General features: G+C 50.6%; 1 protein-coding gene across 5 annotated transcripts in view; it reads left to right on the top strand.

Moving 5' to 3' along the window:
• DRC3 (dynein regulatory complex subunit 3) overlaps positions 1-15,102 on the top strand; it is a 48,353-nt gene that overhangs the window by 22,320 nt on the left and 10,931 nt on the right. For 4 of the 5 annotated variants that reach the window (XM_017895614.1, XM_017895616.1, XM_017895615.1 and 1 more), the window contains 5 exons: positions 2,099-2,245; positions 3,636-3,755; positions 4,336-4,448; positions 6,789-6,963; positions 13,380-13,511. In XM_017895614.1, coding sequence (XP_017751103.1) covers positions 2,099-2,245; positions 3,636-3,755; positions 4,336-4,448; positions 6,789-6,963; positions 13,380-13,511 — 687 coding nt within the window. The remainder of the gene's footprint in view (positions 1-2,098; positions 2,246-3,635; positions 3,756-4,335; positions 4,449-6,788; positions 6,964-13,379; positions 13,512-15,102) is intronic. The other variant, XM_017895618.1, reaches the window with a different exon arrangement.

Raw genomic sequence — 15,102 nt, forward strand, 5'->3', positions numbered from 1 at the left:
TTTTTTTTTTTTGAGATGGAATCTCGCCCTGTCACCCCAGGCTGTAGTACAGTGGTGCAATCTCGGCTCACTGCAACCTCTGCCTTCCAGTTTCAAGTGATTCTCCTGTCTCAGCCTTCCAAGTAGCTGGGACTATATAGGTGCCCACCACCACGCCTGGCTAATTTTTGTTTTTGTATTTTTAGTAGAGACGGTATTTCACCATGTTAGCCAGGATGGTCTCGATCTCCTGATCTCGTGATCCCCCCGCCTCAGCCTCCCAAAGTGCTGAGATTACAGGTGTGAGCCACTGCACCCGGCCGAAATATTGCTTTTTTTTTTTTTTTTTTTTGAGAAGGAGTCTCGCTCTGTCACCCAGGCTGGAGTGCAGTGGCCAGATCTCAGCTCACTGCAAACTCCGCCTCCCGGGTTTACGCCATTCTCCTGCCTCAGCCTCCCGAGTAGCTGGGACTACAGGCGCCCGCCACCTCGCCCGGCTAGTTTTTTGTATTTTTTTAGTAGAGACGGGGTTTCACCGTGTTAGCCAGGATGGTCTCGATCTCCTGACCTCGTGATCCGCCCGCCTCGGCCTCCCAAAGTGCTGGGATTACAGGCTTGAGCCACCGCGCCCGGCTGAAATATTGCTTTTTTAAAACACTTTTTGGCCATTACTTTTAATGGCAAAAACCACAATTACTTTTGCACCAACCTAATATTAACTACCTAGTTAACATTTTCCCCATTTTACTAAAAATAGAGTGTAGGGAGAATAAATAAAGTTAGTGGAATGTTCCCCTGGCTGTTATCCAGGGAATTCAAGGTTAGCCATAAATTGGGTTCCATTTAATTTAAGATAGTTGTACCTTTCATGGGACTTCACAATCTAAAAAGGCATGCCTGGCCAGGTGCAGTGGGTCACGCCTGTAATCTCAACACTTTGGGAGGCTGAGGTGGGTGGGAGGATTTATTGTGACCACGAGTTCAAGACCAGCCTGGTCAACATAGCAAGATCCCATCCCTACTTAAAAATAAAATAGGGCCGGGCATGGTGGCTTATGCCTATAATCCCAACCCTTTGGGAGGCCGAGGCGGGTGGGTCGCTTGAGCCCAACAGTTTGAGACCAGCCTGAGCAATGGCAAAATCCCATCTCTACTAAAAACACAAAAATTAGCCAGGCGTGGTGGCACGTGCCTGTAATCCCAGCTACTAGGGAGGCTGAGGCATGAGAATCACTTGAACCTGGGAGGCAGAGGTTGCAGTGAGCCAAGATCGCACCTCTGCACTCCAGCCTGGGTGACAGAGTAAGACTTCATCTCAAAAAATTAAATTGAATTAAATTTAAAAGATTTTTTAAAAATAAAAGGGTATGCCTATACTAGTAACAGCAACTAAAACTACCATTACCGAATAGGTGTCAGGCACTCTTCCAGTGCTTTTCATAGTTTATTTCATTTGGTCCTTACAACACCTGTAACACATATGATATCCTTATACCCATTTTACAGATGTGGACATCGAAGCTCACAGATGCTGGGTAACTTGTTCAAGGTCTCACCACGTGGTTCAGCAGACCTGAACCACGGTCTGCTGGTTCTTTGGAAAGCCCATTTCTGACGGAAGGTCTCAGTACTGCTTCCCAGCCTGGAACACCCACATACCTGCACACGGCCTGTTATACCACCCAATGCTGATGGTGCTGTGGCCAGGCTGACTCTGAAACAGTACTGAGGAGGGAGGTGCAGCTGTGTTTTCAACTCTGTGGCTGCCAAGAAAATGGGCCTTTCTCGGACTGGCGCGGTGGCTCATGCCTGTAAGCCCAGCACTTTGGGAGGCCGAGGCGGGTGGATCACGAGGTCAGGAGATCAAGACCATCCTGGCTAACACAGTGAAACCCCATCTCTACTAAAATTCAAAATATTAGCCAGGCGTGGTGGCAGGCGCCTGTAGTCCCAGCTACTCGGGAGACTGAGGCAGGAGAATGGCGTGAACCCGGGAAATGGAGTTTGCAGTGAGCCGAGATCGCGCCACTATACTCCAGCCTGGGCGACAGAGCAAGACTCCATCTAAAAAAAAAAAAGAAGAGAAAGAAAATGGGCCGTTCTCCCTTTTACTCCCCAGATCATCTACCTCCGGCGGTTCAAGTGCCTGCGGACGCTCAGCCTCTCTGGGAACCCTATCTCTGAGGCAGAGGATTACAAGATGTTCATCTGTGCCTACCTTCCTGACCTTGTGTACCTGGACTTCCGGCGCATTGATGACCACACAGCAAGTATCTCCCTCTCAGTCTCCCAGCCCTGTGAGACACAGTCCTCAAGCCCCCAGGTTTCTTGGAAAAGGGGCATTGAAGAGTAGCTTTCCCTGCCCACAACTAGGAGAGAAAGGGCAGCTCCCTCTTCCTAATCCCTTTACCTGCCTCTGTCAGAGTGATTCCAGCAGCACCCTTGTGGGTACTGTTTCGTGCGTGTTCCCAGGAGCCAGGCCTCTTCCACACACTGTCCCAGGGCCACATCACAGCTGGCCTGCCCTGTCTGGTTTTCTAGATGAAGAAGCTGAGGAGGGCCGGGAGCAGTGGCGCATGCCTGTAATCCCAGCACATTGGGAGGCTGAGGCGGGAGGATTGCTTGTGCCCAGAAGTTCAAGACCAGCCTGGGCAACATAGGGAGACCCCCATCTCTACAGAAACTAGCAAAATTAGCCAGGTGCAGTGGCGCACACCTGTAATCCTGGCTACTCAGGAGGCTGAGGTAGAAGAATCACTTGAGACCAGGAGTTTGAGGCTGCAGTGAACTGAGAAGATGCCATTGCACTCCAGCCTGGGCAACAGAATGAAAAATTTTAAAAATTAAAAAAGAAGTTGAGGAGGCTGAAGGAGGGCAAGCAGTTAGCCAGGATCACTGGCTCAAGGCCAAGCCAGGATTCACCCCAAATTGGTGTCATCCCAGGAGCAGTATTAACAGCTGAGCTCCAGAGGGAACCAGGCCATCAGAGGCTCAGGCCTGCTTCTCAGGGGCGGAGTCAGGGCTGGAGGTAGAGACCTGAGTGTCATCTAAGGATTGCCAATTGGCAGTACTCGAAGCCATGGTACAGGTGGGATCACCTGGGGCACGTGGAGTGAGGTGAGAAGGGGCAGGGACTGAGTTCTAGAGGTGCCAGCATTCCCCGCCAGGTGCAGGGGGATGAGCCAGTGCGGTGGAGAGAGCCAAGGGCCAGACCCTTGTGACCAGCCCTATGACCTCAGTCTACCTCTGTCCTGTTGTCCTCCTTCCCCAAAAAAAGGCCAGAAGGCCTGCTGAGGACTGTTGGGAGTGAGAGAGCAAGTCCTCTGTGGAGAACACCCAGTCTGGGGCGAGGGGAGCACTCCATTGTTGTGGCTCCTGCCCTGGGGTTGGCCCCGGGAACACCAGCCTGCCACGCTGCCTTCTGCTCCTCCTGGTCTTTCCCTGATTTCCCTGCACTCACAAAAAGCTGGTGAGGGTCATCAGGAGATGGGCATTCTCATCCACGAGACCTCATGGCTTTCACAGCCTTCACGCAGGCCCCTATGCAACACCCCTGCCCACACGCAGGAGGCTGCAGTGTGGCAGAGGAGGCATGGCAGAGGTGGCGTGGCTCGGAGGAACCTCCTGTAACAATGCCACTCCCATTCCCTGGTCAGAAAGAGCTTGCAGAGGCTAAGCACCAGTACAGCATCGATGAGCTGAAGCACCAGGAGAACCTGATGCAGGTCCAGCTGGAGGACGAGCAGGCGCGGCAGGAGGAGCTGGAGAAGCACAAGGTACCGCTCTGGCAGGCTGCACGCCCTCGGCCCCGCTCAGAGATGCCCACAAGAGGGCACTGATCAAGTAAAACGGTCCACAGGGATCCCCAGGCTCTGAAAACACAGAAATCATGCTCCCTCCACAGGGCCTGATGCCCTCTCCCCGCCTGGTTCGTCTGCTCCCTGCCCCAGGGCCAGCTCCATCTCAGTCCTGACCCTACCCCTTATTGGCATTCCTACCTCCAGCTGCTGGAGAGAATGTGCTAAAAACAGTCTGTCAGAGGCCCCTTCAGACCCTTAAGGCAGTTCCCCATGACATGCCAGAAACGGCTCAGCTCCCTTAGCCCAGCAGGGCCCTGAATTCATGACTAGACCCTGTTGACCTCCCTCCCACTGGTCCCCACCCCTCCTTGCAACCAGACTGAGCCATGTGTAGCATTCTGGAAACAGCCTGCAGTTTTACGCCTCTGCACCTCTGCACATGCCATTCTCTTTGCCTGGAACATGCCCCTCCTGGCCTGCCTTCCTCATGGGCCTGTGAGACGAGGCAGGAGCCCCTGACAGGAGCCGTCCTACCTAGGTGTGTTTCTGCCTGCAGACTGCATTTGTGGAACACCTGAATGGCTCCTTCCTGTTTGACAGCATGTATGCTGAGGACTCAGAGGGCAACAAGCTGTCCTACCTGCCTGGTGTCAGTGAGCTCCTTGAGGCATATCCTTCCGAGTTCATGGCTGTCTCACAGCCTGTGCCACCAGCCTGCCTTGGCAAGACTCCTTCCACTCTAGGCCTCAGTTTCTCCATCTCTCTTGTAAGACCCTGGGAGGCAAAATCTCCACTTGAGAGTAATGTACCCAAGAGGCAGTTCAGAGCTAGGTCAGCTGAGCTGCATGGGGGAGATGCTATCTGGATTTCAGGGACATGTGGAGTATCTGGTCAGCATGGCATGGGCTGGCCATGTTTGGCAAGCCAGGTTTTCAGCGGTGGAGAAGTGGATTGAAATGTGTTCTCATTAGCCGTACTCGCTTGTCCCTGTTGTGCATTTGGATCTGGTATTAATTGTTTTCTCAACCACCCCACTAGGCAGGTACCATCATTAACCCCATTTTATAGTTGGGGAACATAGCTTGGCTGTCCAGGGTCATCCCATTAGAGGCCAGCTTTTGAAGCTTTGTCTGTGGGGCCTGAGAAGCTGATTCTTTCCCCAGTTGCTTGGAGCTCAGAGGATGTGCTTGGTACCTGTCATTAGAGCCATGGCCATGACCACCGACCAATGGGCTTAAATTGTGAGCTGAGGGACTCAGGACAGAATCAAGGAGCTCCTAGATCTGAGAGCTCTGAGCTAAGGCATCCAGTCACAGATGAGTCTGTGGAGCCACCTTCACTGGATAGAGAGAAATTCACTCAAAAACCTGACCTTCTGGGCCTGTGAGGTGGCTCATGCCTATAATCTCAGCACTTTGGGAGGCCAAGGCAGGAGGATTGTTTGAGGCCAGGAATTTGAGACTAGTCTAGGCAACGTAGTGAGACCCTATCTGTATTAGTCTGTTTTCACGTTCCTGATAAAGACATACTTGAGACTGGGCAATTTACAAAAGAAAGAGGTCTTGGGTTTTGTTTTGTTTTGTTTTGTTTTTTTGAGACAGCATTTCGCTCTTGTTGCCCAGGCTGGAGTGCAATTGTGCAATCTCGATTCACTGCAACCTCTGCCTCCTGGGTTCAAGTGATTTTCCTGCCTCAGCCTCCCAAGTAGTTGGGATTACAGGCATGTGCCAGCACACCTGGTTAATTTTTTTTTGTATTTAGTAGAGACTGGGTTTCACTATGTTGGTCAGGCTGGTCTCCAACTCCTGACCTCAGGTGATCCACCAGCCTTAGCCTCCCAAAGTGTTGGGATTACAGGCGAGAGCCACCACGCCCAGCCAGAAAGAGGTTTAATTGGACATACAGTTCCACATGGCTGGCGAGGCCGCACAATCATGGCAGAAGGCAAGGAGGAGCAAGTCACATCTTATGTGAGTGGTGGGCAATGAAAGAGCCTGTGCAGGGAAACTCCCATTTTTAAAACCCATCAGATCTCGTGAGACTCATTCAATATCACGAGAACAGCGCAGGAAAGACCCACCCCCATAATTCAGTTACCCCCCACCGGGTTCCTCCCAGAACACATGGGAATTGTGAGTGCTGCAGTTCCAGATGAGTTCGGTTGGGGACACAGCCAAACCATATCACCATCTCTCAAAAACAACCAAACACACCTGACATTCTGGAAAGAATGAGGGCAGGGTGGTGAGGAACAGTGAACAGCAGAGCTCCTGGGCTGGGTTGTTTCTGCCAGCTGGTGACCCAGGTTTGCCTTGGCTGTAGCCCCGTGTAGCCATGTGACTTCGGCAAGGCATTTCACCTCTCTGGGCATCAGTTTCCATCCCACAGGATCACCAAGGTCCTGTGGGCTTTACCTTCCTGACTCCAAGGACTCCATGTGCCAGGCTCTTTTGCACCCTCAGCTGCAGATGAGGAAACTGAGGCCCAGAGAGGTGAAGTGACTTGCCAGGGTGGGTCCTAGAAGTAGTGGCAGAGCCAGGACTTGAACATCCCCAGTACAACTGCAGCAGCTGAGCACAAAGACAGGCCCTCAGTAAGGGTGCCCTTCCAGATAGCAAACAAGAGACAAATGCACACTGCCTGCTTCCCCAGCTGGGACTGGCTCACAGGCTCCCAGGTTCCCTAGGCCTCTCTTCTGGGACCTCTCTGAGCATGTCTGCCTTCTGCTCTGTAGACTCCCCAATGGTCCCTGCCTCCTTCCTTCGCACAGGCCCCATTCCTGAATCCCTCAGGCTGAGGGTGGGGATGCACCAAACACACATTGTACCTACATCTCAGTCCTGGCTCTCTGGGCCTTTGATTTCTTCATCCACCAAATGAACCACATGAGACCAGGAGTTTGAGTCCCACACACTGTTGAGCACATAGTGCCAGGGTTACCAATACCTTTGCCATGCCCTCCGCAGCCTGCTCCTGAAACAGCTGTGGACTTCCTTAACGGCCACTCACCTACAAGGACAAGTTTGTCATCATCTGCGTGAACATTTTTGAGTATGGCTTGAAACAGCAGGAGAAGCGGAAGACAGAGCTTGACACTTTCAGTGAATGTGTCCACGAGGCTATCCAGGAAAACCAGGAGCAGGGCAAACACAAGATTGCCCAGTTTGAGGAGAAGCACTTGTCGGTAGGCCCCGAGCCTCCTGAGGCCCTCCCTGCCTCCCGCAGGAGGCCCTCCCTGCTCTTGCCACCCCCACTGTAGAGGGGCTGCAACTCCTGTACCCTCTGATGACCCCTGAGGCCAGTGGTTATTGTCCCCATTTGCCAGAGATCACACAGCTAATCAGTGGCAGAGCCAAGGCCCGCCTTACCCCAGCCCCACCAACTACAGCTCCCCACCACTTGACGTGTGGCCTGTGGATCTTTGTCACACAAAGCGCCCTTGGGATTCAAGGTCAGCTCCACCCCCCAACTTATCATCATCGTTACCATTAATAACGGTATTAGTATTACCATTACTATTTTGACAGTAATGATTACCGTCCTTTTGTTCATTCATTCATTCATTTAATAGACGTTTTCTGAGCTCTACTCCCTGCCTGCTCCTAGGAAGCTAGAGCCACACTGGACATGGTTCCTGCCCTTGTGGGCTCAGACCCAGGCCCAGGCCCCAGCCCCGACCTGAGCAAGCAGAGGAATCGGTGCCATCCTGGAGGGAAGCCTGGGGAGCCTTCGGGGTGCCCTAGGGGCACCTTACCTCAGGCGGGGGAGTTTAGGGAAGGCTGAGGCTCACAGAAGAAAGACAAATTGATGGAGAGGAAGGGTGTTCCTCCACCCCCTAGGAGCAGCAAAGGAGAAGGCTCTGGGTGGTCAGGACTCGGCCTAACCAGGCCATGGGGTCCAGCCCAAGCAGAGGCCATTGGGAAGGGCACCAGTCTTTGTATTTGATGGCAGCTGCCTCTTTGAGTTGGCATTACTTTTAAAGACAGGATGCTTAGCCTATTGTAAATCACAGATCTTTGTGAGACGCTAAGGAAAGCTGTGGACCTTCTTTTTCCTCCAAAAACTGTTCACACACACCAAGCTTGCTTGTAGCATAAGGAGCTTTAGGAATCCCATAAGGCCCTTCCTTGTTGTGAACTTAAAGTAGAGCAAAGTCCCTCGATGCGCAAGTTCAGATCTGATGGAGTTGATGATCCACTCCCAGGTGCTTCCCGCCTCCCCCATGGCCACCCCCATTCCTGTCTCATTAACCTCCAGGGCCTCACATGCTGTGTGATTTAATTCTCAAGACCCTCCTTATTATATTTTAGGGAGCAGGGGTTACTGCGTTCAACCAGAAGTTCAAAACTGTCGGCAGAGGAATACATTTGGCTCACATATGTGTTTTATTTGGCCTGTGTAGGGTTTTAAAACATTTTGAACATCCTGCTGACATTAGAAACTAGCAGATTTCGCAGAAAAATTTGTGGTTGCCACCTTCTCTGGAAGCAGCTGTCATCAGGGCTTGAGTGGCAGTTGTCCCCTCTGGACAGGTCATGTCTCAAGTCCCCCCAGTCCCTGTCCAGCCTTTCTTCCTGACATTTATCTGGTCCCTGTAGCCACTGGGCTTGGGAGTGTCAGCTATCTGGCGCTTCCTGAGGCCCGGTGCAGGGACCCAGCCCCTCAGCAGCGAGTCCCTCTGCAGAAGTAGGATGTGGGCCATGCCAAGCCTGATTTGGAGCATGGAACATGCCACTTGCTCCTCCATTCAGGCACCTGCCCTCAGTGCGGGCCAGCTCCTCAAAGGCCACCTCAGACGAGCTGACTACCCTAGTACTCCCCTTCTAGAGCCAAGGGCAGTGGATCCAGCCCAGCCTGCACGCAGAGTCCCCGGGCCCTGGAAATGTGCTCACATCCAGGCCCAGCAGCACCCACTTAGACTGGGGCGTGGCCTGGCACAGGGATTTTCCATTGTTCCATGGGTGCTTTCCATGCACAGCCTAGATAGAAGCCACTGACTTAGAAGTTCCCAAGACCCCATAGGCCCTGCAGACCCCCAGTTCCCTCCCTGACAGGCCCTCTCCTATAGTTTTTCCTACGCTCCTCCCACTCTACCCCATTAGGCCTCATCCACTGCACACAGCGCGCTGCTCCAGGTGCCCAGTGAGCCACATTTCAGGGTCATGGTGCAGCCATGTAAGGCTTGGGGCTCAGGCAGACTCCTCACTGGTGACCCAGAGATCCATTATTGACCCTCTCTTAGCCTCCGTTTCCTCATTTGCAGAACAGAGATAACCACCTCGAAGAACTGTAGTGAGAAATAGAGACAGAGAGGGAAAGCACTTGTGCAAGGCCTGGAGCAGAGTCAGCCTAAAAGGATGACAGCATGTCTGTGTGTAGCCAGCCGCACTCTCGAATGGGTGGTGTGTGCACATGGCACAGACTGAACAATGGCCACCGGGGATACGGTCTCCCTCCTACTCCTGTATCTGTGTGTGTGTGTGTGTGTGTGTGTGTGCGCGCGCGCGCATAGCATGCCCTATTGTGTACTTTGCTTTCCTGTGTGTGTGTGTGACCATAGCATCCCTGTTCTGTACTTTGCTTTCCTGTGTGTGTGAGCATAGCATGCCCTATTCTATACTTTGCTTTCTTGTGTATGTGTGTGTGTGTGTGTGTGTGTGTGTGTGTGCATAGCATGCCCTGTTCTGTACTTTGCTTTCCTATGTTAGGTATCATTTCCAAAATGAAAAAGTTGCTTCATTTTTTTATAACTAAAATATCACATTGCATGGGTGAGCCATAATTATTTAGCCAGTCCCTGTTGATGGACAGTTAGGTTTCTCCCCAACCTTGTGCTCTTTTAGTGTTCCACTGAATAAGTTGGTGCAAGTTTGACCTGCAGGATGAAGTCCTAAAAGTGGAAACTGTGCATTGGTTTTTTTCATGGTTATTGTCCAACTGTAACCCACAGAACCTGTACCTTCCATAGCCATCGTCAGGCCAGTGTCACAGGCTTCCTCATTTTGCCAGTCTGTGCACCCTGAGTATGCATTTATTTTCTCTTAAGTGGGGATGAGCAATACATGTTTTACAACCATTTGTGTTTCTTATTCTGTGAATTATTTGTACTTATATTTTGCCCTTGCCCACTTTTCTATTTGGTTTTTGGTTTCTCTCTCTCTCTCTCTCAAATTATTTATTATTACTATTTTTAGAAACAGGGTCTAACTCCATTGCCCAGGTTGGAGTACAGTGCACCATTATAGCTCACTGCAGCCTTGAACTCCTGGGCTCAAGCAATCCTCCTGTCTCAGCCTCCTGAGTAGCTGGGACTACAGGAACACAACACCACACCTGGCTGTTTCTTTCTTTTTTCTTTTTCTCTTTCTAGCTAGTCAAATTTAGCAGTGGGAGATTGTATACCAACTTTAGTGACACCAAATTTAATAAGTTCTGATAACCTACTACCATCAGACCAGACCTTTATTTTTTAAAAACTTATTACCTGGCTGGGCATGGTAGCTCACGTCTGTAATCTCAGCACTTTGGGAGGCTGAGGTGGGTGGATTACCTGAGGTTAGGAGTTCGAGACCAGCCTGGACAACATGGTGAAACCCCGTCTCTACTAAAAATACAAAAATTAGCCAGGGTGGTGATGCAGGCCTGTAATCCCAGCTACTTGGGAGGCCGAGGCAAGAGAATTACTTGAATCAGGAGGTGGAGGTTGCAGTGAGCCAAGATCGTGCCACTGCACTCCAGCCTGGGCAATAGAGCAAGACTGTCTCAAAAAAGAAAAAAAAAGTTATTATTTTGTAGGAGCTCTTTATAGATTTTGTCAGTGAAATTAAGGGCAGATATTTTTCCCGGTTTGTGTTTTATCTTGCAGTGTTGTCTGTGGTGCTTTTGCCATTCAGAATTAAAATTTTTTTTGGCTGGGGGAGGTGGTTCACAACTGTAATCCCAGCACTTTGGGAAGCTGTGGCAGGAAGATCGCTTGAGCCCAGCAGTTTGAGAGCAGCCTGGGCAACATAGTAAGACCCCGTCTTAAAAGTAAATACATAAATAAATTTAAAAGAATTTTTAAATTTTTAAGATAGTAGAATTTACCAATCTTCTGGTTATACTTGGCAAGGTCTCAGATTATTTATTAAAAATCTCCCAGGTTTGGCCGGACACAGTGGCTTATGCATGTAATCCCAGCACTTTGGAAGACCGAGACAGGCGAGTCACCTGAGGTCGGGAGTTTGCGAGCAGCCTGGCCAACATGGTGAAACCCCATGTCTACTAAAAATACAAAAATTCACTGGCCTTGGTGGCAGGCACCTGTATTCCCAGCTACTCGGGAAGCTGAAGCGAGAGAATCGCTTGAAATTGGGAGACAGAGGTTGCAGTGAACCGAGATCGCATCCCTGCACTCCAGCCTGGGTAACAGAGTGAGACTCTGTCTCAAAGGAAAAAAAAAAAATCTCCCAGGGTTTCTGCTAGCACTTTTATGGTTTAACTTTTTACATTTGAATCTTCATCAGTAATTTGTTTTCATGTAAGGTTTGAGGTAGGGATGGAGCCTAGTTTTTCTCCAGAGAGGGTAGCTATTATTATGTCATTCACCCGCCTCAATCATGCTGTTACTCCATCCTTCTTCATGACTAGTACCAGGCATCAACAAAGACAAGCCAACATCACATCTGGTGTTGGTGGTAACCCAGGCCCTTTGCTGGTAAGCGCTGGTAGTCAGTGCTGTTTGGACCCCAGGTTGCCATATACCCTCTGAGCACCCCCTCATTCCAAAGGGCTCAGCATCTATTTAGCAGTAGCTTCCACTTGCTCACTGGGGTTCTGTGTGGGTTCAATTCATCTCCTCAAAGACTGGAACTGTCTTTCCTTGCCAGGGTTTTTCCTGGCCTGTGCCTGTGATAGGCCTTTTATAGGAGTCTCCGATAGCCGAGCTCCACTGTGCGCCAGGTGCTTCCTGAACACGGCCTCTGATCCCCAGGACCCTGTGAGGCAGAGATGCTTCTCCCCATTTACAGTGAGGAAACTGAGTCAGAGAATGAAAGTGGGTCTCTCAAGGTCACACTGCTAAGTGACCCAGGCAGGATTCAAATTCAGGTCCACCTAAATCTGAAGTTGTAAGGCAGGTAAATTTTTTCCTCTAGCTTATCGGGGTCACTGACTGGGACCAAGAATTAAACTGACATAAGACAAACAAGAGAAAAGCATACAAATTTTATTGAGTAATTTTCACATGTACATGGGACCATTCACAAGCAAAATGAAGGCTCAAGAAGCTGTTGGGGCCAAAAGCTTCTATACTTGGTTGGACAGACAGTAGTGAATTGTGAGAATGTGACAAGATAAAGAGGTTTGGGCTAAGGCAGTTCATCGTGGAGAAGTGACCAGGCAGATGAGGGTAAGTTTCACAAGGCTTGTTCACACAGATTCCCCTTGGCCCGGACTCCCTCCCTCTGATGATAAGAATGGCTTCTTGGCTGGGCGCGGTGGCTCACGCTTGTAATCCCAGCACTTTGGGAGGCCGAGGTGGGTGGATCACGAGGTCAGAAGTTCAAGACCAGTCTGGCCAAGATGGTGAAACCCCGTCTCTACTAAAAATACAAAAAAATTAGGCAGGCATGGTGGCAGGTGCCTGTAATCCCAGCTACTCAGGAGGCTGAGGCAGAGAATTGCTTGAACTCAGGAGGCAGAGATTGCAGTGAGCCGAGATCATGCCATTGCACTCCAGCCTGGGCGACAGAGCAAGACTACGTCTTTTAAAAAAAAAAAAAAAAAAGAAAAAAGAATGGTTTTCCTTCCTCCTGGTACAGGGAGGGCACCTTTCCCATGGTAAGACTTAACTCCTGCTTTCAGGAGAAAAAGGGAGGGTCAGGGTGTTCTCTTGCCACTTTCTGTTTTTAAGTATCTCTTTTTTTTTTTTTTTTTTTTTTGAGCAGAGTCTCACCTCTGTCGCCCAGGCTGGATGCTAGGTGGGGGGGCCGCAGATCTCGGCTCACTGCAAGCTCCGCCTCCCAGGTTCACCCCATTCTTCTGCCTCAGCCTCCGAAGTAGGCTGGGACTACAGGTGCCTGCCACCATGCCTGGTTAATTTTTTAGTAGAGACGGGGTTTCACCCTGTTAGCCAGGATGGTCTGGATCTCCTGACCTCATGATCTGCCTGCCTCAGCCTCCCAAAGTGCTGGGATTACAGGCATTTTTAAGTATCTTTAACTCAAAATAATCACTATGCCAAAGCAGCATATTTTGGTGTGAAATGCTCTGAGCCCCATGACAACCATGGCTGCTTCCACCCTGCCTACCAGCCTCTAATAAAAACCTGAGCTAACAGGGAGTGGGCACTTGCTAGTGCTCAAAGAGCCTCACATATGTTCTGTTACCTGTGTCAAGGGTAGGGGCTATCAATTGCACTTTACAGACCAGGAAACGGAGGCATGGAGAGGGTAGGTAGCTTCCACAAGCTCTCAGAGCCAGCAAATGGCAAAGCTGAGACTTGCACTTGGGCAGGCTGACTCCAGAGTCCAAATTCTTACCCACAAAACCAAATTGCCACCTGCCACTATCTAATTACACTTAGTTGTTGATTCCTGAAGTGCAGTCTATTGTTTCCAGAGTTTAAGTGCCATTCGAGAGGAGTTGGAACTGCCCAACATTGAGAAGAAGATCCTGGAATGCAGCGCTGACATCAGTGAGTTGTTCAATGAGCTCATGATGCTGGAGATGCAGCTGGTGGAGCAGCTGGAGGTGAGGCTGGGCCCTGGGCACAAGTGCCAGGATCTGGGGATGCAGCTGCACATCCATAGGTGAACTGCAGCCTTCACGGGCACGCTTCTGCTGGAAAGGTCCAGCATGACTCAGCATGGCAGGCTGCAGCTTTCTTGCTCATCAGTCCTGTGTTTGCTTTTGATACATTTTAATCATTTAGATTGGAAGTGATTCTTGTGGAAAATGAGAGGTGAGCTCATTCTTCTGAAATGTTCCCCCTATCCTGGAAGTCAGTGGGGAGAGGTTTTTGATTAGACCCCTGGAGCTATCCAGGGAACTCTAAAGGCAAAGTGGACCCCCACTTGGGGACCAAACAAAGACCCCTCCGCGTTGCAGCCTGCGGTTGCCGCTTCTCAGGCGATGCGAGGAGGCTGCAACTCAGCACTAAGTAGTGGAAATGAAAAGCGCCGCTGTCTGAAATTCATTAGCGGCCAGAGTATGTGTTACAAGGCAGCGGAGGCCGGGAGTCTGAAGTGATGTGATGAATTGAACCTCATTGGATGCTGCTGTGGCTGGGCCAAGTGATAGCACCTAATCAATTCCTCACACGTCAAGTGACACCTCAGACATGGGATAGATTTCCCCATCACATCACAGGGCAGGTGCTCCCTCCCTGCTGGGGAACACAGGCACTGCAAGAAGCAGCGCACAGTGCCAGGGGAGAATGAGGCAGCAGCTCCCAGCCTTTTCAGGCAAGGAGATTGCTTTTCAACATCCAAACGTTTCCCAGAACCCATGTGCCATCCTACTTGTATTACCGGTGACCAGAAAGCCACAAGGGCAATCATGCTTTTCAATGACCCTATTTTTATTCACAAGAACAGCACATGCATGTGTTTGAAAATAGTGCAATGTGCTCACTCTGCAGACAGTCCTTACGTTCCTATAGATTCCACCCCTGCCCACCTTGCAGCCCCTGGAGTCTATGGCAGATGGGGGTGGGGCACTTCCAGAGTGGCAGGCCTGGAAATCACATCTTCCATTGTTCCTTCAATCAACACTAAATCCCATTTGGGCCTTAGGTGCCTTGCTAACCACCACAAAACAGCAACTAACTGAAAGAGATCTGGGGTGACAGCCAGTTGCTACTGAGGGCCTCCTCTCGGCCAGGAACCTTGCAAAGCATTTTGTGTGAAGATTCATTTAACCTCACCACAACTCCACAACACAGGGATTATGCAGGAAACCTATTTCCCAGATGAGGAAGATGAGGCCCAAGGAGGTGAAATGCCTTTCCCAGAGTTACACGCAGTGCTGGAGCTGGGAATACTGACCCAGGCAGTCTAGCTCTTAGCAGCCCACTCCACTTTTTCCCTGGAGGTGATGTACAGATGTCACTGAGAAACCCAAAGGAGAGGGAGTTGGCTCTGTGTGTGTGTTCGGCAGGCAGGTAAGGGGAGTAAGACCAGGACAAGTGTTCTGGCAAAGTTCCAGTGACAGCATTAAACATTCAGATGGTGAGGGAGTTAATATGGTTGGAGAACAACTCTAGAGAGAGCAGAGGGGTCAGTTCACAACCATCTGCTCAGGAGGGTCAAGATGGGTGGTCTTTACCCTGAAGGTCTGTGAT

The sequence above is a fragment of the Rhinopithecus bieti genome, unplaced genomic scaffold (assembly GCF_001698545.2).
Source record: "Rhinopithecus bieti isolate Rb0 unplaced genomic scaffold, ASM169854v2 scaffold_26813, whole genome shotgun sequence".
Lineage (NCBI taxonomy): Eukaryota > Metazoa > Chordata > Mammalia > Primates > Cercopithecidae > Rhinopithecus > Rhinopithecus bieti.